This window comes from Zonotrichia albicollis, chromosome 1, assembly GCF_047830755.1.
Source record: "Zonotrichia albicollis isolate bZonAlb1 chromosome 1, bZonAlb1.hap1, whole genome shotgun sequence".
NCBI classification, from domain to species: domain Eukaryota; kingdom Metazoa; phylum Chordata; class Aves; order Passeriformes; family Passerellidae; genus Zonotrichia; species Zonotrichia albicollis.
This window is the reverse complement of record NC_133819.1, coordinates 155,113,356-155,139,097: the sequence shown is the minus strand read 5'-3', so window position 1 is coordinate 155,139,097 and position 25,742 is coordinate 155,113,356. Positions and strand designations below refer to the sequence as shown.

Here is a 25,742-nt window from a genome sequence, read left to right as displayed (position 1 = left end):
GCGGGGCCTGGCTGTGGGGAGCAGGGGACGGCTGGGGACGGCCCCGCCCTCTCCTTTAGCCACGCCCCCTTCCCAAGATGGCGGCGGTCGGTGAGAACGGGACGGGGAGCGCGGGGACTCTGCCCCTCCCCCACCCCCCACGAGCGAGGCCACGCCCCCGGAAGGGCGGGGGGAGGGGGGAGGGGCGGGGGGGAGGGGCGGGGGGGAGGGGCGGGGGGAGGGGCGGGGGGAGGGGCGGGGTTCCCCTCCCCCACCCTCGGGGTCACCCCCAGGCCCCGCCCCCAGCGCGGCCGGACGGGAGGGGGAGGGGCAGAAAAGGGGGCGGGGCAGAGGGGGCGGGGCTGACGGGGCGGGGCTAAAGATAGGAAGGGAGGTGGGCGGGACCCCCCTCATTCTGCCCCGCCCCCACCCCTCACCTGGGACCCCCTCCCCCCAAAAAACCGCCCCGAGCCGGCACCGGCCCCGCCCCCACCCCAAAATAGCCACGCCCCCTCACCTGCCCCACCCCCACCCCTCACCTGTCCCCCCCCCCCACCCCCAGCGCATGCACGGGGTCCCCCCAGCCCCCCCCCGCAGGGCCCAGGGGAGGCCCCAGGTGAGGATGAAGATGAAGATGAAGGCTCAGGTGAAGATGAAGGCCCAGGTGAAGGCCCAGGTGAAGGCTCAGGCCCAGGTGAGGCCCCAGGTGAGCAGGGGGGCGGGGGCCTCACCTGCCCGCGCTGCCCCCCGAGATCATCCTGAGGATCTTCATGGCGGCCGTGGAGGGCGAGGGGGCGGTGCCCTTCCTGTGCAGGTGAGGGCACACCTGGGATATACCTGGGGACACACCTGGGATATACCTGGGCTCACCGGGGGGCACCTGGGATACACCTGGGACACACCTGGGATACACCTGGGCTCACCGGGGGGGCACCTGGGATACACCTGGGGGCACCTGGACACACCTGGGCACACCTGGGGTCACTTGGGACACACCTGGGATACACCTGGGATACACCTGGGGGCACCTGGGCACACCTGGGATACACCTGGGCATACCTGGGCACACCTGGGCATACCTGGGATACACCTGGGACACACTTGGGCACACCTGGGGACACCTGGGATACACTTGGGCACACCTGAGCACACCTGGGCATACCTGGGCACACCTGGGATACACCTGGGCATACCTGGGCACACCTGGGATACACCTGGACACACCTGGGGACATCTGGGACACACCTGGGACACACCTGGGGTCACTTGGGACACACCTGGGATACACCTGGGATACACCTGGGGGCACCTGGGCACACCTGGGATACACCTGGGCATACCTGGGCACACCTGGGATACACCTGGGCACTCCTGGGACACACCTGGGGACACCTGGGGATACCTGGACCCACCTGAGACACATCTGGGATAGACCTGGGCACACCTGGGGACGACACATCTGGGATAGACCTGGGCACACCTGGGGACACCTGGGGACATCTGGGCACACCTGGGGGCACCTGGACATACCTGGGCATATCTGGGGGCACCTGGGCACACCTGGGACACACCTGGGAGGTACCTGGGCACACCTGGGACACACCTGGGATACACCTGGGGACACCTGGGGACATCTGGGCACACCTGGGACACACCTGGGCACACCTGGGATACACCTCAGCACACCTGGGGGCACCTGGACATTCCTGGGCATATCTGGGGGCACCTGGGCACACCTGGGGATATCCACAGACACACCTGGACACACCTGGGCACACCTGGGACACACCTGGGGGCACCTGGGGATACCTGGACCCACCTGAGACACATCTGGGATAGACCTGGGCTCACCTGGGCACACCTGGGGGCACCTGGGGGTACCTGGGGGTTCATTGTCCCTCCCCTGTCTCACCTGTCTCACCTGTCTCACCTGCCCAGGGTTTCCCGCGTTTGCCGCCTCTGGCGTGACCTGGCTGCCGACCCCCGGCTGTGGCTGCGGGTGCACCTGGGGGGGTCTCACCTGGGGGGGCCTCACCTGGGGGGGCCTCACCTGGGCAGCCCCGCCCGGCGCCGCCCCCCCGAGCAGGTGCTGAGCCCCCTGCTGCGATTGGCCGAGAGCAGGTGAGGGCTGGCCACGCCCACTCAGGTGGGAGGGGACCCACAGAGGTCACCTGGGTCACCTGTGTGTCACCTGTGTCACACCTGTGTGTCATCTGTGTGTCACCTGTGTGTCACCTGTGTGTCACTGTGTGTCACCTGTCACACACACCTGCCCCCCCGAGCAGGTGCTGAGCCCCCTGCTGCGATTGGCCGAGAGCAGGTGAGGGCTGGCCACGCCCACTCAGGTGGGAGGGGACCCACAGAGGTCACCTGGGTCAGCTGTGTGTCACCTGTGTCACACCTGTGTGTCACCTGTGTGTCACCTGTCACACCTGTGTCACCTGTGTGTCACCTGTGTCACACCTGTGCTCACCTGTGTGTCACCTGTGTGTCACCTGTGTGTCACCTGTGTCACCTGTGTTACGTGTGTGTCACCTGTGTCACACCTGTGTGTCACCTGTGTGTCACCTGTGCGTCACCTGTGTCACCTGTGTCACCTGTGTCATCTGTGTGTCACCTGTGTCACCTGTGTCATCTGTGTGACACCTGTGCTCACCTGTGTTACGTGTGTGTCACCTGTGTCACACCTGTGTGTCACCTGTGCATCACCTGTGTGTCACCTGTGCATCACCTGTGTCACCTGTGTGTCACCTGTGTGTCACACCTGTGTTTCACCTGTGTCACCTGTGTCACCTGTGCTCACCTGTCCCTATGTATCCCTCAATTGTCACCTGTCCTACCTGTCCTTATGTCCTCGGTTGTCCCACCTGTCCCTCACCTGTCCCAATGTCCCCACCTGTCCCCACCTGTCTCACTTGTCCCCATGTCCCTCACCTGTCCTTCACCTGTCCCAAGTCCCTCACCTGTCCCCAATGTCCCTCACCTGTCCCAATGTCCCTCACCTGTCCCCAATGTCCCTCACCTGTCCCTCACCTGTCCCCACCTGTCCCACCTGTGCAGGTTCTCGCTGCTGCAGGAGTTCGTGCTCACTGATTGGAGCAACCACGTGGGAGCCGTGCTGCAGGTGAGGGCACAGAGGGGGTCACACACCTGGGGGGAGAAACTCACCTGGGCACACCTGGGCACACCTGGGACAGTGACACACCTGGGCACACTGGGGACACCTGTGATCACCTGAGAGCACACTGGGGGGAGAAACACACCTGGGCCACACCTGGGGACAGGGACACACCTGGGTCACACACCTGGGTAAGGTCACACCGGGGTCACACCTGGGACAGTGACACCCCTAGGGTCACACCTGGGGTCACACCTGGGTGGAGTCACACCTGGGGACACACCTGGGGACAGGGACACACCTGGGTCACACCTGGGTCACACCTGGGTCACACCTGGGGTCACACCGGGGTCACACCGGGGTCACACCTGGGACAGTGACACACCTGAGGTCACACCTGGGGTCACACCTGGGTCACACGTGGGGACACATCTGGGACACACCTGGGACACACCTGGGTCACACCTGAGACACACCTGGGGACACCTGGGGCACACCTGGGTGAGGTCACACCTGGGTCACACCTGGGGACAGGAACACACCTGGCTCAGGGGTCACACCTGGGGTCACACCAGGGTCACACCTGCCCCTCTCCCCTCCCCCCAGGCCCTGAGCAAGTTCTGTCCCCACCTGCGGCACCTGAGCTGCGGCGCTGCCAGGTGACACCGCCTGGGACACCTGGGGGGGGGTTGGGGACACCTGGGGGGGGTTGGGGACACCGGGGGGGTTTGGGGACACCTGGGGGGTTTGGGGACACCTGTTGGGTTTTTGGGGACACCTGGGTGGTTTGGTGACACCTGGGATGATTTGGTGACACCTGTTGGGTTTTGGGGGCACCTGGTGACACCTGAGGGGATCTGGGGACACTTGGGGGGGAAATGGGGACACCTGGGGGACACCTGGATGGGATTTGGGGTCCCTGGTGGCACCTGGGCTGTTTTGGGGACACCTGTTGGGTTTGTGGGGACACCTGGGGGACACCTGGGTGGGTTTGGGGACACCTGGTCAGGTTTAGGGACACCTGGGGGGCATTTAGGGACATCTTGGGGGGATTTGGGGACATTTGAGGACATTTTGGGGACACCTGGGTGGAGTTTGGTGACACCTGTGTGGTTTTGGGGACACCTGAGGACATTTTGGGGACACCTAGGCAAGCTGGGTGACACCTGGGTTAGTCCCAGTGACACCTGGGTGAGGTTTGGGGACACCTGGGGGATTTTGGAGACACCTGGGGTGGGGTTTGGTGACACCTGGGGGACACCTGAAGCCATTTTGGGGACACCTGGGCAGGTTTTTGGGGACACCTGTTGGGTTTGTGGGGACACCTGGGCAGGTTTGGTGACATCTGGGGGGGTTTGGGGACACCTGGGGGACACCTGAGGCCATTTTGGGGACACCTGGGTGGGTTTTGGGGACACTGGGGACACCTGGAGGGGGTTTGGTGACCCCTGTGGGTTTTTGGGGACACCTGTGGGTTTTTGGTGACACCGGTTGGGTTTTGGTGACTCCTGTCAGTTTTTGGTGACCCCTGTGGGTTTTTGGTGACACCGGTTGGGTTTTTGGTGACTCCTGTGGGTTTTTGGGGACACCTGGGTGGGTTTGGTGACACCTGAGTGGGTTTGGGGACCCCTGTGGGTTTTTGGTGACCCCTGGGTGGGTTTTTGGTGACCCCTGGGTGGATTTTGGGGTCCCCTGGGTGGGTTTTTGGGTGACCCCGTGGTTTTTGGGTGACTCCTGTTGGGTTTTTGGTGACCCCTGTGGGTTTTTGGGGACACCTGGGTGCATTTTTGGTGACACCTGTCGGTTTTTGGGTGACCCCTGTTGGGTTTTTGGGGACACCTGAGTGGGTTTGGGGACACCTGTTGGGTTTTTGGGGACACCTGAGGCCATTTTGGGAACACTTGTGGGGGTTTTGGGGTCCTCTGGTGACACCTGTCGGGTTTGTGGGGACACCTGGCGGAGTTTGGTGACATCTGGGGGGTTTGGTGACACCTGGGAACACCTGGGGGGGTTTGGTGACCCCTGGGTGGATTTTGGGGTCCCTTGTCGGTTTTTGGGTGACACCTGTTGGGTTTTTGGGTGACCCCTGGGTGGGTTTTTTGGGTGACCCCTGTGGGTTTTTGGTGACCCCTGGGTGGGTTTTGGGGTCCCATGTTGGGTTTTTGGGTGACCCCTGTGGGGTTTTGGGGTCCCCTGGGTGGGTTTTGGGTGACTCCTGTGGGTTTTGGGGTGACCCCTGTCGGTTTTTGGTGACCCCTGGGTGGATTTTGGGGTCCCCTGTTGGTTTTTGGGTGACCCCTGTGGGTTTTTGGGTCCCTGGTGACACCTGGGGACACCTGGGTGGATTTTGGGGTCCCCTGGGTGGGTTTTGGGGTCCCCTGGGTGGATTTTGGGTGACCCCTGTCGGTTTTGGGTGACCCCTGTGGGTTTTGGGTGACCCCTGTGGGTTTTTTGGGTCCCTAATGACGCCTGGGTGGGTTTTTGGGTGACCCCTGTGGGTTTGGGGACCCCTGTGGGTTTTTGGGGACCCCTGTGGGTTTTTGGGAACACCTGTCGGTTTTTGGTGACCCCTGTTGGGTTTTTGGGGACACCTGTGGGTTTTTGGGGTCCTTGGTGACATCTGGGGACCCCTGGGTGGATTTTGGGGTCCCTGGGTGGGTTTTGGGGTCCCCTGGGTGGGTTTTGGGGTCCCCTGGGTGGGTTTTTGGGTGACCCCTGTCGGTTTTTGGGGACACCTGGGGGGTTTTGGGGACACCTGGGGACACCTGGGGGGGGGTTTGGTGACCCCTGGGTGGATTTTGGGGACACCTGTTGGGTTTTTGGGGACACCTGTGGGTTTTTGGGGTCCTTGGTGACACCTGGGGACCCCTGTTGGGTTTTTGGGTGACCCCTGGGTGGGTTTTGGTGACCCCTGTCGGTTTTTGGTGACCCCTGTGGGTTTTTGGTGACCCCTGTCGGTTTTTGGGGACACCTGTTGGGTTTTTGGGACACCTGGGCAGGTTTGGTGACCCCTGGGTGGATTTTGGGGACACCTGAGTGGGTTTGGGGACACCTGTTGGGTTTTGGGTGACCCCTGGGTGGATTTTGGGACACCTGAGTGGGTTTGGGGACACCTGTTGGGTTTTGGGTGACCCCTGGGTGGATTTTGGGGTCCCATGGGTGGGTTTTGGGTGACCCCTGTTGGGTTTTTGGGGGCACCTGGTGACACCTGAGCAGATTTGGTGACACCTGAGGGGATCTGGGGACACTTGGGGGGGGGGTTGGGGACAACCTGGGGACACCTGGGGGGGGGTTTTGGTGACCCCTGGGTGGATTTTGGGGTCCCATGGGTGGGTTTTTGGGTCCCATGGGTGGGTTTTTGGGGACACCTGTGGATTTTGGGGTCCCCTGGGTGGGTTTTTGGGTGACCCCCGTGGTTTTTGGGGTCCCTGGTGACACCTGGGGACCCCTGGGTGGATTTTGGGGTCCCATGGGTGGATTTTGGGTCCCCTGGGTGGGTTTTTGGGTGAGCCCTGTTGGGTTTTTGGGGACACCTGGTGACATCTGAGCAGATTTGGTGACACCTGTGGGTTTTTGGGGACACCTGGGCAGGTTTGGTGACACCTGGGGGACACCTGAGGCCATTTTGGGGACACCTGTTGGGTTTTGGGGACACCTGAGGCCATTTTGGTGACCCCTGGGTGGGTTTTGGTGACCCCTGGGTGGTTTTTGGGGACACCTGGGTGGGTTTTGGTGACCCCTGTTGGGTTTTTGGGGTCCCTGATGACCCCTGTTGGGTTTTGGGGTGACCCCCGTGGTTTTTGGGGTCCCTGGTGACACCTGGGGACCCCTGGGTGGATTTTGGTGACCCCTGGGTGGATTTTGGGGTCCCCTGGGTGGGTTTTTGGGTGACCCCTGTGGGTTTTTGGGGTCCCCTGGGTGGATTTTGGGGTCCCCTGTCAGTTTTTGGGTGACCCTGTGGGTTTTTGGGGACACCTGGGTGGGTTTTGGTGACCCCTGGGTGGATTTTGGGGTCCCCTGGGTGGGTTTTTGGGTGACCCCTGTGGGTTTTTGGTGACCCCTGGGTGGATTTTGGGGTCCCCTGGGTGGGTTTTTGGGTGACCCCTGTGGGTTTTTGGGGACACCTGTTGGGTTTTTGGTGACCCCTGTCGGTTTTTGGTGACCCTGTGGGTTTTTGGGTGACCCCTGTCGGTTTTTGGGACACCTGTTGGGTTTTTGGGGACGCCTGGGCAGGTTTGGTGATCCCTGGGTGGATTTTGGGGTCCCCTGGGTGGGTTTTTGGGTGACCCCTGTGGTTTTTGGGTCCTTGGTAACACCTGGGGACACCTGGGTGGATTTGGGGTCCCCTGGGTGGGTTTTTTGGGGTGACCCCTGTCGGTTTTTGGTGACCCCCGTGGGTTTTTGGGGTCCCTGATGACACCTGGGTGGGTTTTTGGTGACCCCTGGGTGGGTTTTTGGGTGACCCCCGTGGGTTTTTGGGGTCCCCTGTCGGTTTTTGGGTCCCCTGTCAGTTTTTGGGTGACCCCTGTGGGTTTTTGGGGACACCTGGGGACACCTGGGGGGGGGGTTTGGTGACCCCTGGGTGGATTTTAGGGTCCCCTGTGGGTTTTTGGGGTCCCCTGGGTGGGTTTTTGGGTGACCCCCGTGGGTTTTGGGGTGACCCTGTGGGTCTTTGGGGTCCTTGGTGACACCTGGGGACACCTGAGGCCATTTTGGGGTCCCCTGGGTGGATTTTGGGGTCCCTGGGTGGGTTTTGGGGTCCCCTGGGTGGGTTTTTGGGGTGACCCCCGTGGTTTTTGGGGTCCTTGGTGAAACCTGGTGACCCCTGTGGGTTTTTGGTGTCCCCTGGGTGGGTTTTTTGGGACACCTGTCGGTTTTTGGGGTCCCCTGTCGGTTTTTGGGGTGACCCCCGTTGTTTGGGGCTCCGCAGGTGAGCCGTCGGCGCTGGGGGCGTTCCTGGCCGCCCCTCCCCCCCTGCAGCGCCTGCGCCTGAGCTGCCCCCGCCTGCGGCCGGTGCTGCCCGCCCTGGCCGTGAGTGCGCGAATGGGACCGAAATGGCCCCAAAATAACCCAAAAATGTGCCCGAAAATACCCAAAATATCCCCCCAAAATATCCCAGAAATGTCCCAAAAATATGGCAAAAATATCCCAAAAACGTCACAAAAATATCCCCCAAAATACCCAAAGCATCCCCCCAAAATATCCCAGAAATGTCCCAAAAATGTCCCAAGAAAACCCGCCCTGGCCGTGAGTGCCAAAATGGACCGAAATGGCCCAAAAATAACCCAAAAATGTGCCCAAAATGTCCCAAAAATATGGCAAAAATATCTCAGAAACAACCCAAAAATATCCCCTAAAATAACCCAAAAATACCCCAAAAAATATCCCAAAAACAACCCAAAAATACCCCCCAAAATACCCAAAAATACCCCCAAAAATATCCCAGAAATGTCCCAAAAATATCCCAAAAATGTCACAAAAATATCCCCTAAAATAACCCAAAAATACCCCCAAAAATATCCCAAAAAACACCCCAAAAATTACCCAAAATTATTCAAAAATATCCCAAAAATATTCTCTAAAGTAATCAAAAAATATTCTCTAAAATAACCCAAAAATATGGCAAAAATATCCCAAAAATAACCCAAAAATATCCCCTAAAATACCCAAAACATCCCCCCAAAAATACCCCCCAAAGTGTCCCAGAATGTCCCAAAAATAACCCAAAAACATCCCCTAAAATACCCAAAGTATCCCCCCAAAATATCCCAGAAATGTCCCAAAAAAACCCGCCTGGGCTGTGAGTGCACAGAAATGTCCCAAAATGTCCCCAAAATGTCCCAAAAATATGGCAAAAATATCTCAAAAACAACCCAAAAATATCCCTAAAATAACTCAAAAATACCCCCAAAAATATCCCAAAAAACACCCCAAAAATTACCCAAAATTATTCAAAAATATCCCCAAAATATCCTCTAAAATAACCAAAAAATATTCTCTAAAATAACCCAAAAATACCCAAAATATCCCCCCAAAAATACCACCCAAAGTGTCCCAAAATGTCCCAAAAATAACCCAAAAATATCCCCTAAAATACCCAAAATATCCCCCCAAAATATCCCAGAAATGTCCCAAAAATGTCCCAAGAAAACCCGCCCTGGCCGTGAGTGCGCACAAATGGACCAAAATGGCACAGAAATAACCCAAAAATACCCTCAAAATATCCCAAAAATATGGCAAAAATATCTCAAAAACAACCCAAAAATATCCCCGAAAATAACCCAAAACATCCTCCAAAAATATCCCCCAAAATACCCAAAATATACCCCCAGAAATACCCCCCAAAGTGTCCCAAAATGCCCCAGAAACGTCCCAAAAATATCCCCTAAAATAACCCAAAAATACCTCACAAAATAACCCAAAAATATCCCCCAAAATACCCAAAATATCCCCCCAAAAATACCCCCCCACAAAGTGTCCCAAAATGTCGCAAAAATGCCCCAAAATGTCCCAAAAATATCCCCCAAAAATAACCCGAAAATGTCCCCTAAAATAACCCAAAAATACCCCAAAAATGTCCCAAAAAACCGCCCCAAAAATTACCCAAAATTATTCAAAAATATCCCAAAAAAATCCTCAGAAATAACCCAAAAATATCCTCTAAAATAACCCAAAAATACCCGAAATATCCCCCCAAAAATACCCCCCAAAGTGTCCCAAAATGTCCCAAAATTATGGCAAAAATATCCCAAAAACGTCACAAAAATATCCCCCAAAATACCCAAAACATCCCCCCAAAAATACCCCCCAAAGTGTCCCAAAATGTCCCAAAAATATCCCCTAAAATACACAAAATATCCCCCCAAAATATCCCAGAAATGTCCCAAAAATGTCCCAAAAAAACCCGCCCTGGCCGTGAGTGCGCAGAAATGTATCAAAATATCCCAAAAATAACCCAAAAATATGGCAAAAATATCCCAAAAACAACCCAAAAATATCCCCCAAAATACCCAAACCATCCCCCCAAAAATACCCCCCAAAGTGTCCCAAAATGTCCCAAAAATAACCCAAAAATATGGCAAAAATATCCCAAAAACAACCCAAAAATATCCCCCAAAATACCCAAAGCATCCCCCCAAAAATACCCCCCAAAATGTCCCAAAAATGTCCCAAAAATATCCCCTAAAATAACTCAAAAATACCCCACAAAATACCCAAAATATCCTCCCAAATATCCCCAAAATGTCCCAAAAATATCCCAAAAAATCTCCCCAAAAATACCCCCCAAAATATCCCAAAAATGTCCCAAAAATATCCTAAAATTTTCCAAAAATATGCCAAAAATATCCCCCAAAATACCAAAAATATCTTCCCAAAAATACCACCCAAAGTGTCCCAAAAATGTCCCCAAAATTACCCAAAAATGCCCCCAAAATAATCCAAAAATATTCCCTAAAATAACCCAAAAATACCCCACAAAGTACCCCGCAAAATATCCCAAAAATATCCAAAAAAAACACCCCAAAAATGACCCAAAATTACCCAAAAAACCCCAAAAATATCCCCTAAAATAACCCAAAAATACCCCAAAAAATGCTCAAAATATCCCTCCAAAAATACCCCCCCAAAGTGTCCCAAAATGCCCCAAAATGTCCCAAAAATATCCCAAAAATAATCCAAAAATATCCCCTAAAATACCGAAAATATCCCCCCAAAATATCCCAAAAATGTCCCAAAGAACCGCCCCAAAAATTACTCAAAATTACCAAAAAATATCCCCTAAAATACCCAAAATATCCCCCCAAAATATTCCAAAAATATCCCAAAAAAACACCCCAAAAAGACCCAAAATTACCCAAAAATATCCCAAAAATATCCCTTAAGATAACCCAAAAATACCCCCCAAAATACACAAAAATATCTGAAAATTGACCCAAAATATCCCAAAAATATTGCAAAAAACCACTCCAAAACTCACCCAAAGTATCCCAAAAATATTCCCTTAAATAACCTAAAAATACCCCCAAAAAATATCCCAAAAATAACGTAAAATGTCCCAAAATTGACCCAAATTATCCAAAAATATTGCGGAAAACCACCCAAAATATCCCAAAAATATCCCCTAAAATAACCCAAAAATACCCCGCAAAATACCCAAAAATATCCCCACAAAAATACCCCCAAAAAATCCCAGAAATATCCAAAATAAACACCCCAAAAATTACCCAAAATTACCCAAAAATAACCCAAAAATTTTAAAAAATCTCCCTAAATCCCCCCCAAAAAAATCCCCCCAAATCCCAAAAAAATCTCCAAAAATCCCCCCTTAAATTCCCCCAAAAAATCCAAAATCCCCCCAAAATCCCTCCGAAAATACCCCCCAAAATATCCCAAAAATATCCCAAATAAACACCCCAAAAATGACCCCGAAAATCCCAAAAATATCCAAAATAAACACCCCAAAATTGACCCAAAATTACCCAAAAATATCCCAAATAAACACCCCAAAAATGACCCAAAATTACCCAAAAATAACCCAAAAAATAAATTAAAAAATCTCTTTAAATCCCCCCCAAATACCCCTGACCCTCCCAAAAATCCCCCCAAATCCGCCCAAAATACCCAAAAAAATCTCCAAAAATCCCCCCCTAAATTCCCCCAAAAAAATCCCAAATCCCCCCAAATTCTCCTAAATCCCCCAAAATCCCCCAAAAATTTCTAGAAAACTCCCCAAAAAATCACCAAAAATCCCCCGAAAATCAAAAAAAATCCCCAAAAAATGCCAAAAAAATGCCCAAAAATGCCAAAAAGATCCCCAAGAATCCCCTGAAAATCAAACAAAATCCCCAAAAAATCCCAAAAATATCCCCCAAAAAAAATCCCAAAAAAATCCCAAATCCCCCCAATCCCCTTGACCCCCCCAAAAACCCCAAATCCCCCCAATCCTCCCAAAACTGCCCCAAATGCCCCCAAAGTCCCCTAAAAATTTCTAAAAAACTCCCCCAAAAAATCCCCAAAAATCCCCCAAAAACTAAAAAATATCCCAAAAAATCCCAAAAAAATCCCCAAAAATCTCCTGAAAATCAAAAAAATCCCCCAAAAATGCCCAAAAAATGCCAAAAAAATCCCCCAAAAATCCCAAAAAATCCACAAACTCCCCAAATCCCCCCCACAAACCCCAAATCCCCCCAATCCCTCCAAAACTGCCCCAAATGCCCCAAAACCCCCAAAAAAACTCTAAAAAAATCCCCCAAAAAATCCCCAAGAATCAAATAAAATGCCAAAAAAACCCCAAAAAAATCCCCAAAAAATCCCCAAAAATCTTCCAAAAATAAAAAAATCCCCAAAAAATGCCAAAAAAATCCCAAAAAAATCCAAAAAAATCCCCAAAAAAATCCCCAAAAAATTCCAAAAAAATCCCCCAACCCCCCAAATCCCCCTGCCCCCCCCAAGAACCCCAAATCCCCCCAATCCCTCCAAAACTGCCCCAAATGCCCCCAAAGTCCCCTAAAAATTTCTAAAAAACTCCCCAAAAAAATCCCCAAAAATCCCCCAAAAACTAAAAAATATCCAAGAAAAATCCAAAAAAAATCCCCAAAAATCCGCTGAAAATCAAAAAAATCCCCAAAAAATGCCCAAAAAATGCCAAAAAAATCCCAAAAAAATCCCCAAAAATCCCATGAAAATAAAAAAAATCCCCAAAAAATGCCCAAAAAATGCCCAAAAAATGCCAAAAAAATCCCCCCAAAATCCCAAAAAATCCGCAAACTCCCCAAATCCCCCCCACAAACCCCAAATCCTCTCAAAACTGCCCCAAATGCCCCAAAATCCCCAAAAAAACTCTAAAAAAATCTCCCAAAAAATCCCCAAGAATCAAATAAAATGACAAAAAAACCAAAAAAAAACCCAAAAAAAAATCCCCAAAAATCTTCCAAAAATAAAAAAAAATGCCAAAAAAATCCCAAAAAATCCCAAAAAAATCCCAAAAAAATCCCCCAACCCCCCAAATCCCCCTGACCCCCCCAAAAACCCCAAATCCCCCCAATCCCTCCAAAACTGCCCCAAAGTCCCCTAAAAACTCCCCAAAAAACTCCCCAAAAAAATCCCCAAAAATCCTCCGAAAATAAAAAAAAAAATCCCCAAAAAATCCCAAAAAAATCCCCCAAATCCCCCAAATCATCCCAAATGCCCCCAAAATCCCCTACAAATTTCTAAAAAACTCCCCAAAAAATTCCCCAAAAATCCCCCGAAAATCAAAAAAATCTCCAAAAAATCCCCAAAAACCTCCCCCAAAGTCCAAAAAAACCCCCAAAAAATCTCAAAAATCGCCCTAAAATGCAAAAAAATCCCCAAAAAATCCCAAAAAATGTCAAAAAAATCCCCAAAAAAATCCTAAAAATCCCCCAAAAATAAAAAAATCCCCCAAAAATGCCAAAAAAAATCCCAACAAAATCCCCAAAAAATCCCCAAAAAAATCCCCAAACCCCCCCCAAAATCCCCCTGACGCCCCCAAAAACCCGAAATCCCCCCCAAATCCCCCCTGACCCCCCCATAAACCCCAAATCCCCTCAAAACTGCCCCAAATGCCCCAAAATCCCCAAAAAACCTCTAAAAAAATCCCCAAAAAATCCCCAAGAATCACATAAAAGGCCAAAAAAAATCTCAAAAAAATCCTCAAAAATACCCCGAAAATCAAAAAAAAAAATCCCCAAATAAATCCCAAAAAAATCCCCAAAAAATCCCCAAAAAAAGCAAAAAAAAAATCCCAAATAAATCCAAAAAAATCCAAAATAATCCCCAAAAAAATAAAAAAAAATCCCCTGAAAATCCAAAAAAAACCCCAAAAAATACCAAAAAAATCCCAAAAAAATCCCCAAAAAATCCCAAAAAAATCCCAAAAAGTCGTAAAAAATCCCAAAAAAATCCCAAAAAAATCCCAAAAAAATCCCAAATAATCCCCCAGACCCCCCCAATCCCCCTGACCCCCCCACAAACCCCAAATCCCCCCAAAACTGCCCCAAATGCCCCAAAACCCCCCAAAAAACTCTAAAAAAATCCCCAAAAAAATCCCTGAGAATCAAATAAAACGCCAAAAAAATCCCAAAAAAATCCCCAAAAATAAAAAAAATCTGCAAAAAATCCCAAAAAATTCCAAAAAAATAAAAAAAAAAATCCCCCAAAAAATCCCAAAAAAATCCCCAAACCCCCAAAATCCCCCTGACCCCCTAAAAATCCCCAAATGCCCCCAAAATCCCCAAAAAAATTCTAAAAAAATCCTCAAAAATCTCCAGAAAATAAAAAAACATCCCCATAAAAATGCAAAAGAAATCCCAAAAAAACCCCAAAAAATGCCAAAAAAATCCCAAAAAATCCTAAAAAAATTCAAAAAAAATCCCAAAAAAATCCCCAAAAAATCCCCAAAAAAGTTTTTAAAAATCCCCAAAAAATCAAAAAAAATCCTAAAAAAATACCAAAAAACCCCCCAAAAAATCTCAAAAGTCCCAAAAAATCCTAAAAAATTCCAAAAAAACCCTAAAAAAATCCCCAAAAAAATCCCCAAAAAAATCCGCAAACCCCCCAATCCCCCTGACCCCCTAAAAACCCCAAATGCCCCCAAAAGCCCCAAAAAAATCTAAAAAAATCCCGAAAAAATCCCTAAAAATCCCCCGAAAATCAAAAAAAATCCCCAAAAAAATGCAAAAGAAATCCCAAAAAAATCCCAAAAATTTCCAAAAAAAATCCCCAAAAAATGCCAAAAAATTCTAAAAAAAATCTCAAAAAAATCCTAAAGAATTCCAAAAGATCCCCAAAAAATCCCAAAAAGTTAAAAAAAAAATCCCCAAAAAATCCCAAAAAATCCTAAAAAAATTCCAAAAAATCCCAAAAAAATCCCAAAAAAAATCCCAAAAAAACCCCAAAAAAATTCCAAAAAAATCCCAAAAAAATCCCAAAAAAATCCCCAAATCCCCCTGACCCCCCAATTCCCCCAGGCCGGGCCGTGCCCGGGGCTGCGGCTGCTGGAGCTGGAGCAGAGCCCGGGGGGGCCGGGACCCCCCAACCCGCTGCCCCTGGAGCGGCTGCAGGCGGCGCTGCCCCTGCTCGAGGTACCCAAAATCACCAAAAATCACCCCAAAATCACCCTGGGAACCCCAAAATCACACCCAGGGACCCCAAAATCACACCCAGGCACCCCAAAAACCCCCCAAAACACCCCAAAATCACCAAAAATCACCCCAAAATCACCCTGGGAACCCCAAAATCCAACTGGGCACCCCAAGAAACCCCCAAATCCACCCCAAAATCCCCCCAAAACCTCACCTGGGACCCCCGATCCCGCTGCCCCTGGAGCGGCTGCAGGCGGCGCTGCCCCTGCTCGAGGTACCCAAAATCACCAAAAATCACCCCAAAATCACCCCAAAAACCCCCAAAATCACCCCAAAATCACCCTGGGAACCCCAAAATCCATCTGGGCACCCCAAAATCACACCCAGGCACCCCAAAAACCCCCAAATCCACCCCAAAATCCCCCCAAAAATCCCCCTGGGACCCCCGAACCCGCTGCCCCTGGAGCGGCTGCAGGCGGCGCTGCCCCTGCTCGAGGGACCCAAAAATCACCAAAAATCACCCCAAAAACCCCCAAAATCACCCTGGGAACGCCAAAATCCAACTGGGCACCCCAAAAACCCCAAAATCATCCTGGGAACCCCAAAAATCCCTAAAAACCCCACCCAGGGACCCCAAAATCAGCCTGGGAACCCCAAAATCCAACTGGGCACCCCAAAAACACCACCCAGGAACCCCAAAATCACACCCAGGAACCCCAAAAACCCCAAAATCACCCCAAAATCACCCCAAAAACCCCCAAAATCACACCCAGGGACCCCAAAAACCCCAAAATCCACCCCAAAAACCCCCTGGGAACCCCAAAATCCAACTGGACACCCCAAAAACACCACCCAGGAACCCCAAAATCCAACTGGGCACCCCAAGAAACCCCCAAATCCACCCCAAAATCACCCCAAAACCTCACCTGGGACCCCCGAACCCGCTGCCCCTGGAGCGGCTGCAGGCGGCGCTGCCCCTGCTCGAGGTACCCAAACACCCCAAAATCACCCCAAAATCAGCCTAGGAACCCCAAAATCACACCCAGGGACCCCAAAAACCCCAAAATCCACCCCAAAATCACCCCAAAACACCCCAAAATCACCCAAAACACCCCAAAACCGCACCCAGGGACCCCATCAACCCCAAAATCATCCTGGGAACCCCAAAAATCCCTAAAAACCGCACCCAGGGACCCCAAAAACCCCCAAAATCCACCCCAAAATTACCCCAAAAATCCCTAAAAACCACACCCAGAGACCCCAAAATCAGCCTGGGAACCCCAAAATTCAACTGGGAACCCCAAAAGACCCCCAAAATCATCCTTAGCACCCAAAAAAAAAACCCAAAACTGCACCCTGGGACCCCAAAAACCCCAAAATCCACCCCAAAAACCCCAAAAATCCCTAAAAACCATGCCCAGGGACCCCAAAATCACCCTGGGAACCCCAACATCCATCTGGGCACCCCAAAATCACACCCAGGCACCCCAAAAACCCCAAAATCCACCCCAAAATCCCCCCAAAAATCCCCCTGGGACCCCCGAACCCGCTGCCCCTGGAGCGGCTGCAGGCGGCGCTGCCCCTGCTCGAGGTACCCAAAATCACCAAAAATCACCCCAAAATCACCCGAAAAACCCCCAAAATCATCCTGGGAACCCCAAAAAAACCCCAAAACCACCCCAAAATCGCCCCAAAAACCCCCAAAATCACACCCAGGGACCCCAAAATCACCCCAAAACCTCACCTGGGACCCCCGAACCCGCTGCCCCTGGAGCGGCTGCAGGCGGCGCTGCCCCTGCTCGAGGGACCCAAAAATCACCCCAAAAACCCCCAAAATCACCCCAAAATCACCCTGGGAACCCCAAAATCACCCTGGGAACCCCAAAAAACCCCCAAATCCACCCCAAAAACCCCCAAAACACCCCAAAATCACACCCAGGGACCCCAAAAACCCCAAAATCCACCCCAAAATCACCCCAAAAACCCCAAAAATCCCTAAAAACCACACCCAGAGACCCCAAAATCACCCCAAAATCACCCCAAAAATCCCTAAAAACCACACCCAGAAACCCCGAAAACCCCCCAAAAACCACACCCAGGAATGCAAAAATCACCCTAAAATCATCCTGGGAACCCCAAAATCACACCCAGGAACCCCAAAAACCCCTCAAGAAACCCCAAAATTCCACCTGGGAGCACCAAAATACCCCAAAACCTACACCTGGAAACCCCAAAAACCCCACAGAAACCCCCAAAAACACCCCAAAAATTCATCTGAGAACCCCAAAAAATCCCAAAAACCCCACCCAGGAACCCCAAAAACCCCAAAATCCATCCCAAAAACACCCCCAAAAACCCCAAAAATCCCTAAAAACCACACGCAGAAAACCCGAAAACCCCCCAAAAACTGCACCCAGGAACCCCAAAAAACCCCAAAATCATCCTGGGAACCCCAAAATCCAACTGGGAACCCCAAAAAACCCCAAAATCCACCCCAAAATCCCCCCAAAACCTCACCTGGGACCCCCAAACCCACTGCCCCTGGAGCGGCTGCAGGCGGCGCTGCCCCTGCTCGAGGTACCCAAACACCCCAAAATCACCCCAAAATCACCCCAAAATCACCCTGGGAACCCCAAAAAACCCCAAAAACCGCACCCAGGAACCCCAAAATTGCACCTGGGAGCCCCCAAATCCTAAAGAAACCCCTCACCTGTGCCCCTCCCCCATCCTTGGGTGCCCCTCCCCCCTCTCAGGTGCCCCTCCCCCCCCATTCTCACCTGTGCCCCTCCCCCATCCTTGGGTGCCCCTCCCCCCCATTCTCACCTGTGCCCTTCCCCCACCTCAATGCCCCTCCCCCCCCATTCTCACCTGTGCCCCTCCCCATCTCAGTGCCCCTCCCCCACCACTCTCACCTGTGCCCCTCCCCCCTCTCAGGTGCCCCTCCCCCCCATTCTCACCTGTGCTCCTCCCCCACCTCAATGACCCTCCCCCACCTCAATGCCCCTCCCCCCCACTCTCACCTCTCAGGTGTCCCCAATGCCCCTCCCCCTCTCAGGTGCCCCTCCCCCATTCCCTCACCTGTGCCCCTCCCCCACCTCAATGCCCCTCCCCCACCTCAATGCCCCTCCCCCCCTTGGGTGCCCCTCCCCCACCTTTGGGTGCCCCTCCCCCACCTTTGGGTGCCCCTCCCCCTCTCACCTGTGCCCCTCCCCCATTCCCTCACCTGTGCCCCTCCCCCACCTCAGTGCCCCTCCCCCACCTCAATGCCCCTCCCCCCTCTCAGGTGCCCCTCCCCCCCCATTCTCACCCATGCCCCTCCCCCTCCAGATGCCCCTCCCCCCCATTCTCTCCTGTGCCCCTCCCCCATGCCCCTCCCCCCCTTCTCACCTGTGCCCCTCCCCCCCCATTCTCACCTGTGCCCCTCCCCCATCTCAGTGCCCCTCCCCCATTCCCTCACCTGTGCTCCTCCCTCCCCTCAATGCCCCTCCCCCCCGTTCTCACCTGTGCCCCTCCCCCCTCTCAGGTGCCCCTCCCACACCCTCACCTCTGCCCCTCCCCCCATCCTTGGGTGCCCCACCCCCCTCTCAGGTGCCCCTCCCCCCATTCTCACCTGTGCCCCTCCCCCATCCTCGGGTGCCCCTCCCACCATCTCAGTGCCCCTCCCCCACCTCAATGCCCCTCCCCCCTCAGGTGCCCCTCCCCCCCCATTCTCACCTGTGCCCCTCCCCCCTCTCAGGTGCCCCTCCCCCATCCTTGGGTGCCCCTCCCCCCCCATTCTCACCTGTGCCCCTCCCCCTCCAGGTGCCCCTCCCCCACCTCAATGCCCCTCCCCCCCTCAATGCCCCTCCCCCACCTCAATGCCCCTCCCCCCTCTCAGGTGCCCCTCCCCCCCCATTCTCACCTGTGCCCCTCCCCCTCCAGGTGCTCCGCTTGGGCGGGGCCCTTTGGGAGCCCCAGCGCTGCCCCTCCCCCACCCTGTCCCGCGCCGCCCCTCCCCCCTCGTTCCCCCGGCTCCGCCAATTGGCGCTGGGGGCGGGGCCGGGGGCGGGGCCGGGGCAGGTGGGGGAGGGGCTCCTGCGGCGCCTCCTGCGCGGGACCCCCGGGCTGAGGGGGCTGCAGGTGAGGGGGGGGCACCAGGTGAGCCCCCGCGAGCTGCTGGAGCTGCCGTGCGCAGGTGAGGGGGGGGACACACCTGGGGGGACATGGGACACACCTGGGGGGACACGCCTGGGGACACACCTGGGACACACCTGGGACACACCTGGGACACACCTGGGATACACCTGGGGACATGGGGACACACCTGGGGGGACATGGGGACACACCTGGGCACACCTGGGGGATGGGGACACACCTGGGGGGACATGGGGACATTGGGGACACACCTGGGGACATGGGGACACACCTGGGGCACACCTGGGACACACCTGGGGCACACCTGGGGCACACCTGGGACACACCTGGGGGGCTGCAGGTGAGGGGGGGGCACCAGGTGAGCCCCCGGGAGCTGCTGGAGCTGCCATGCACAGGTGAGGGGGGGGACACACCTGGGGACATGGGGCACACCTGGGGACAGTGACACACCTGGGGACACACCTGGGACACACCTGGGGCACCCCTGGGGCACACCTGGGACACACCTGGGGGGCTGCAGGTGAGGGGGGGGCACCAGGTGAGCCCCCGGGAGCTGCTGGAGCTGCCGTGCGCAGGTGAGGGGGGGGACACACCTGGGGGGACATGGGGACACACCTGGAACACACCTGGGATACACCTGGGATACACCTGGGACATGGGGACACAGCTGGGACACACCTGGGGCACACCTGGGGACATGGGGACACACCTGGGGGGACAGCTGGGACACACCTGGGCACACCTGGGGGGACATGGGGACACACCTGGGACACACCTGGGGACACGGGGACACAGCTGGGACACACCTGGGACACACCTGAGGGGACACGGGGACACACCTGGGACACCCTGCCTGTGTCCCCGGGCTGTCCCCATTGTCACACATTGTCACTCTGTGTCCCCAGAGCTGGAGGTGCTGTTCCTGCCGGTGTCCCCGGGCTGTCCCTCACTGTCCCCATTGTCACTCTGATGTCCCCATTGTCACTCTGTGTCCCCAGAGCTGGAGGTGCTGTCCCTGCCCGTGTCCCCGGGCTGTCCCTCGGTGTCACTGTCCCCATTGTCACTCTGTGTCACACACTGTCCCTGTCATTGTCCCCAGAGCTGGAGGTGCTGTCCCTGCCCGTGTCCCCAGGCTGTCCCTCGGTGTCGCCGCGCGCGGGGGGCGTGGCCTGGCGGCACGTGACCCGCCGGTGGCACCGGACGCTGCTGGAGCTGGACCTGAGCGGGCGCCGCGACCCCGACCTGGGGGCGGCCCTGGCCGAGTTCGGGCCCCGCGACCCCCTCAGGGCGCTGCGGGTGGCGGGGACAGCGGTGACAGCGCGCGACCTCAGGTGCGGGGACAGCGGGGACATTGGGGACAGTGGGGGCATCCGGGGGATTGGGGACATCCGGGGGATTGGGGACATTGGGGGCATTGGCGACATTGGGGGGACATTGGGGAATTGGGGGCATCGGGGGGATTGGGGACATTGGGGGCATTGGGGACATTGGGGGGACATTGGGGGGATTGGGGACACTGGGGACACTGGGGGGATTGGGGACATTGAGGGGATTGGGGACATTGGGGGGACATTGGGGGGATTGGGGACACTGGGGGGATTGGGGACATTGGGGGGATTGGGGACACTGGGGGGATTGGGGACATCGGGGACAGTGGGGACATTGGGGGGATTGGGGACATTGGGGGCATTGGGGACACTGGGGGGGTTGGGGGGATTGGGGACAGCGAGGGGATTGGGGACATTGGGGGGATTTGGGACATTGTGGGGACATTGAGGGGATTGGGGACACTGGGGGGATTGGGGACATTGGGGGGACATTGAGGGGATTGGGGGCATTGGGGACATTGGGGGGGTTGGGGGGATTGGGGACAGCGAGGGGATTGGGGGGATTGGGGGCATTGGGGGGATTGGGGACATTGGGGGGATTGAGGGACATTGGGGGGACAGCAGGGGCATTGGGGACATTGGGGGGATTGAGGGACATTGGGGACATTGGGGACATTGGGGGCATTGGGGACACTGGGGACACTGGGACCCCCTCAGGGTGCTGCGGGTGGCGGGGACAGCGGTGACAGCGCGCGACCTCAGGTGCGGGGACAGCGGGGGTGTTGGGGACATCGGGGACATTGGGGGGATTGGGGGCATTGGGGACATTGGGGACATTGGGGGGATTGGGGACATTGGGGGGATTGGGGGATTGGGGGCATTGGGGACATTGGGGACATTGGGGGGATTGGGGGCATTGGGGGGATTGGGGGCATTGGGGGGATTGGGAGCATTGGGGACATTGGGGGGATTGGGGACACTGGGGGGACATTGGGGGGACATTGGGGGACATTGGGGACACTGGGGGGATTGGGGACACTGGGGGGATTGGGGACATTGGGGGGATTGGGGACATTGGGGGGGCATTGGGGGGATTGGGGACAATGGGGGGATTGGGGGATTGGGGACATTGGGGGGATTGGGGACATTGGGGGGGCATTGGGGGGATTGGGGACATTGGGGGGATTGGGGACACTGGGGGGATTGGGGACATTGGGGACATTGGGGGGATTGGGGACACTGGGGGGATTGGGGACATTGGAGGGACATTGGGGACATCATTGGGGGCAGTGGGGACATTGGAGGGATTGGGGGGATTGGGGGTTTGGGAACATTGGGGACATTGAGAGGATTAGGGGGATTTGGGGACATTGGGGACATTGGGGGCATTGGGGACATTGAGGGGATTGGGGACATTGGGGACAATGGGACCCCCTCAGGGTGCTGCGGGTGGCGGGGACAGCGGTGACAGCGCGCGACCTCAGGTGCGGGGACAGCGGGGGGATTGGGGACATTGGGGACATTGGGGACATTGGGGACATTGAGGGATTGGGGACATTGGGGACATTGGGGACATTGGGGGCATTGGGGGGATTGGGGACATTGGGGACATTGGGGGGATTGGGGGGATTGGGGACATTGGGGACATTGGGGGGACATCATTGGGGACATTGGGGGGATTGGGGACATTGGGGACACTGGGGGCATTGAGGGGATTGGGGACAGTGGGGGCATTGGGGACACTGGGGACACTGGGACCCCCTCAGGGTGCTGCGGGTGGCGGGGACAGTGGTGACAGTGCGCGACCTCAGGTGGGGGGACAGCGGGGACATTGGGGGGATTGGGGGCATTGGGGACAGTGGGGACATTGGGGACACTCTGGGGATCAGTGGACATTGAGGGGACACTGGGGGGTGACAGGTGACCCTCCGATGGCCCCTCTTTGTCTCTGTGTCCCCAGGCCACTGCTGTGCTGTCCCCAGCTGTCCCCACGTTCCTGGGGGGGCACAGGGGACATTTGGGGGGCTCAGGGACACTCGGGGTCCCTCAGGTGACACTCAGGTGACACTCAGGTGTGTCTATCGCTGTCCCCAGCCCGCTGCTGCGCTGTCCCCAGCTGTCCCCACACTCCTGGGGGGGGCACAGGTGACACTCAGGTGTCACTGGGTCACTCAGGTGACCTGGCTGTCGCTGTCCCCAGCTGTCCCCACATTCCTGGGGGGGCACAGGTGACATTTGGGGGGCTCAGGTGACACTCAGGGTCACTCAGGTGACACTCAGGTGACACCCAGGTGTGTCTGTCATTGTCCCCAGCCCGCTGCTGGCGTGTCCCCAGCTGTCCCCACATTCCCGGGGTCCCTCAGGTGACACTCAGGGACACTCAGGTGACACTCAGGTGTGTCTGTCATTGTCCCCAGCCCGCTGCTGCACTGTCCCCAGCTGTCCCCACATTCCTGGGGGGCACAGGGGACACTGAGGTGACACTGGGGGGGTCAGGGGACACTGGGGGTGACAGGTGACCCTCAGGTGACACTCAGGTGACACCCAGGTGTGTCTGTCATTGTCCCCAGCCCGCTGCTGCGCTGTCCCCAGCTGTCGCTGCTGGACGTGTCCTCGTGTCGCCGCCTGCCCCGCGGCACCAAGCGGCCGCACCGGGGCCGGGGGGCGGTGCTGGCGCTGCTGCGCGCGCTGGCGGCCGGGGGCGACCCCCGGGGGGCGACCCCCGAAATGGGGACACCCCCAAATGGGACATCGCTGGAGATGGGGACACCCCCCGAAATGGGGACACCCCCAAATGGGACATACCCGGATGAGGGGACACCCCCCGAAATGGGGACACCCCCAAATGGGACATCGCTGGAGATGGGGACACCCCCGGAATTGGGGACACCCCCGGAATTGGGGACACCCCCCGAAATGGGGACACCCCCAAATGGGACATCCCTGGAGATGGGGACACCCCCGGAATTGGGGACACCCCCAAATGGGACATCCCTGGAGATGGGGACACCCCCGGAATTGGGGACACCTCCCGAAATGGGGACACCCCCAAATGGGACATCCCTGGAGATGGGGACACCCCCGGAATTGGGGACACCCCCAAATGGGACATACCCGGATGAGGGGACACCGTTGGAATTGGGGACACCCCCCGAAATGGGGACACCCCCAAATGGGACATCGCTGGAGATGGGGACATCCCCGGAAATGGGGACACCCCCCGAAATGGGGACACCCCCAAATGGGACATCCCTGGAGATGGGGACACCCCCAAATGTCACATACCCGGATGAGGGGACACCCCCCGAAATGGGGACACCCCCCGAAATGGGGACACCCCCAAATGTCACATCCCCGGATGAGGGGACACCCCCCGAATTGGGGACACCCCCAAATGGGACATACCCGGATGAGGGGACGCCCCCCGAAATGGGGACACCCCTAAATGGGACATCGCTGGAGATGGGGACACCCCCGGAAATGGGGACACCCCCAAATGTGACATCGCCATTGGGGACACCCCCCGAATTGGGGACACCCCCAAATGTGACGCCCCCCGAAATGGGGACACCCCCGGAATTGGGGACACCCCCCGAGAGGGGGACACCCCCAAATGTGACATCCCTGGAGATGAGGACATCCCCCAAAGTGACACCCCCCGAACTGGGGACACCCCCGGAATTGGGGACACCTCCCGAGATGGGGACACCCCCAAATGTGACACCTCCCGAACTGGGGACACCCCTCAAAGTGACGCCCCCGGAATTGGGGACACCCCCGGAATTGGGGACACCCCCCGAAATGGGGAGACCCCCAAATGTGATACCCCCAAATGTGACATCACCATTGGGGACACCCCCCGAATTGGGGACACCCCCAAATGTGACGCCCCCCGAAATGGGGACGCCCCCAGAATTGCGGACACCCCCCAAAGTGACACCCCCGGAATTGGGGACACCCCCAAAACAGGGGACCCCCCAAAAGAGGAAACCCCCCCATGAGGAGACCCCACCCACAAAGAGGAGACTCCCCCCAAAGTGACCCCCACCCCCCAAATCAGGAGACCCCCCCCAAAAGTGACCCCCCCAAAACAGGGGACCCCCCCCCAAAAGAGGAGACCCCCCCGGGATAAACCCCCCCAATGAGGAGACCCCGCCCACAAAGAGGAGACCCCCCCCAAAATCTGAGAGACCCCCCCCCCAAATTCTGAGCCCCCCCTTTCTGGAACTCCCCCCAGTTATGAGACCCCTCCCCAATTATGAGACCCCCCCAAATCTGAGACCCCCCCAATTCTGAGACCCCCCCAAAATTCCGAGAGCCCCCAATTCTGAGACCCCTCCCCAAATTCCGAGACCCCCCCCCAATTCCGAGTCCCCCCAATTATGAGACCCCCAAATCTGAGATCCCCCCAATTTTAACCCCTGCAATTCTGAGACCCCTCCCCAAATTATGAGACCCCCCCCAAATCTGAGCCCCCCCCAACTTTGAGCCCCCCAAATTCTGAGACCCCCAATTCTGAGTCCCCCCACATTTATAGGACCCCCCCCATTTTGAGACCCCCCCCCAAATTTGAGCCCCCCCCCCAAATTCTGGACCCCCTCCCCAATTCTGAGCCCTTCCAATTCTGAGACCCCTCCCCCTAATCAAGGACCCCCCCCCTCAGCCAGGGACCCCCCAAAACTTGAGCGACCCCCCCAGAGCCCCTCCCCCTTTTGATAGCCCCTCCCCCAATTTTATAGCCCCTCCCCCAATTTTATACGCCCCAATTTTTATAGCCCCTCCCCAATTTTGTAGCTCCTCCCCCAATTTTTATAACCCCTCCCCCAATTTTGTAGCCCCTCCCCCAATTTTTATAACCCCTCCCCCAATGTTGGACCCCGCCCCCAATTTTTGTAACCCCCCCATTTTTGTAACCCCGCCCCCAATTTTTGTAACCCCGCCCCCAATTTTTGTACCCCCATTTTTGGGGGTCGATCCCCCCCCCCCACCCAAAATAAAAGTGTTCTGCCCCATCCCCCCATCGGGGATCGTTTGTCACCCGTCTAATTTGCATATTAATTTTAATGAGGCAACGAAGGC

General features: G+C 55.5%; 1 protein-coding gene across 1 annotated transcript; it reads left to right on the top strand.

Annotated features, from left to right (window-relative positions):
- Positions 1–77: 77 nt before the first annotated feature.
- On the top strand, positions 78–25,474 carry FBXL6 (F-box and leucine rich repeat protein 6). The gene is made up of 14 exons (XM_074532766.1): positions 78–90; positions 564–673; positions 732–793; positions 1,918–2,100; positions 3,040–3,103; positions 3,673–3,759; positions 8,030–8,128; positions 15,088–15,201; positions 19,123–19,338; positions 19,874–19,910; positions 20,435–20,666; positions 22,977–23,058; positions 23,201–23,417; positions 23,469–25,474. Exons 1-14 carry the CDS (start codon positions 78–80, stop codon positions 23,474–23,476), a joined length of 1,524 nt encoding a protein of 507 aa, XP_074388867.1. The 3' UTR covers positions 23,477–25,474.
- Positions 25,475–25,742: the final 268 nt, after the last annotated feature.

Coding starts and splice junctions, on each gene's coding strand:
- FBXL6 (XM_074532766.1), top strand. Junction 2,101..3,039: donor CTGCGATTGGCCGAGAGCAG/GTGAGGGCTGGC, acceptor CCACCTGTGCAG/GTTCTCGCTGCTGCAGGAGT. Junction 20,667..22,976: donor GTGACAGCGCGCGACCTCAG/GTGCGGGGACAG, acceptor CATTGTCCCCAG/CCCGCTGCTGGCGTGTCCCC.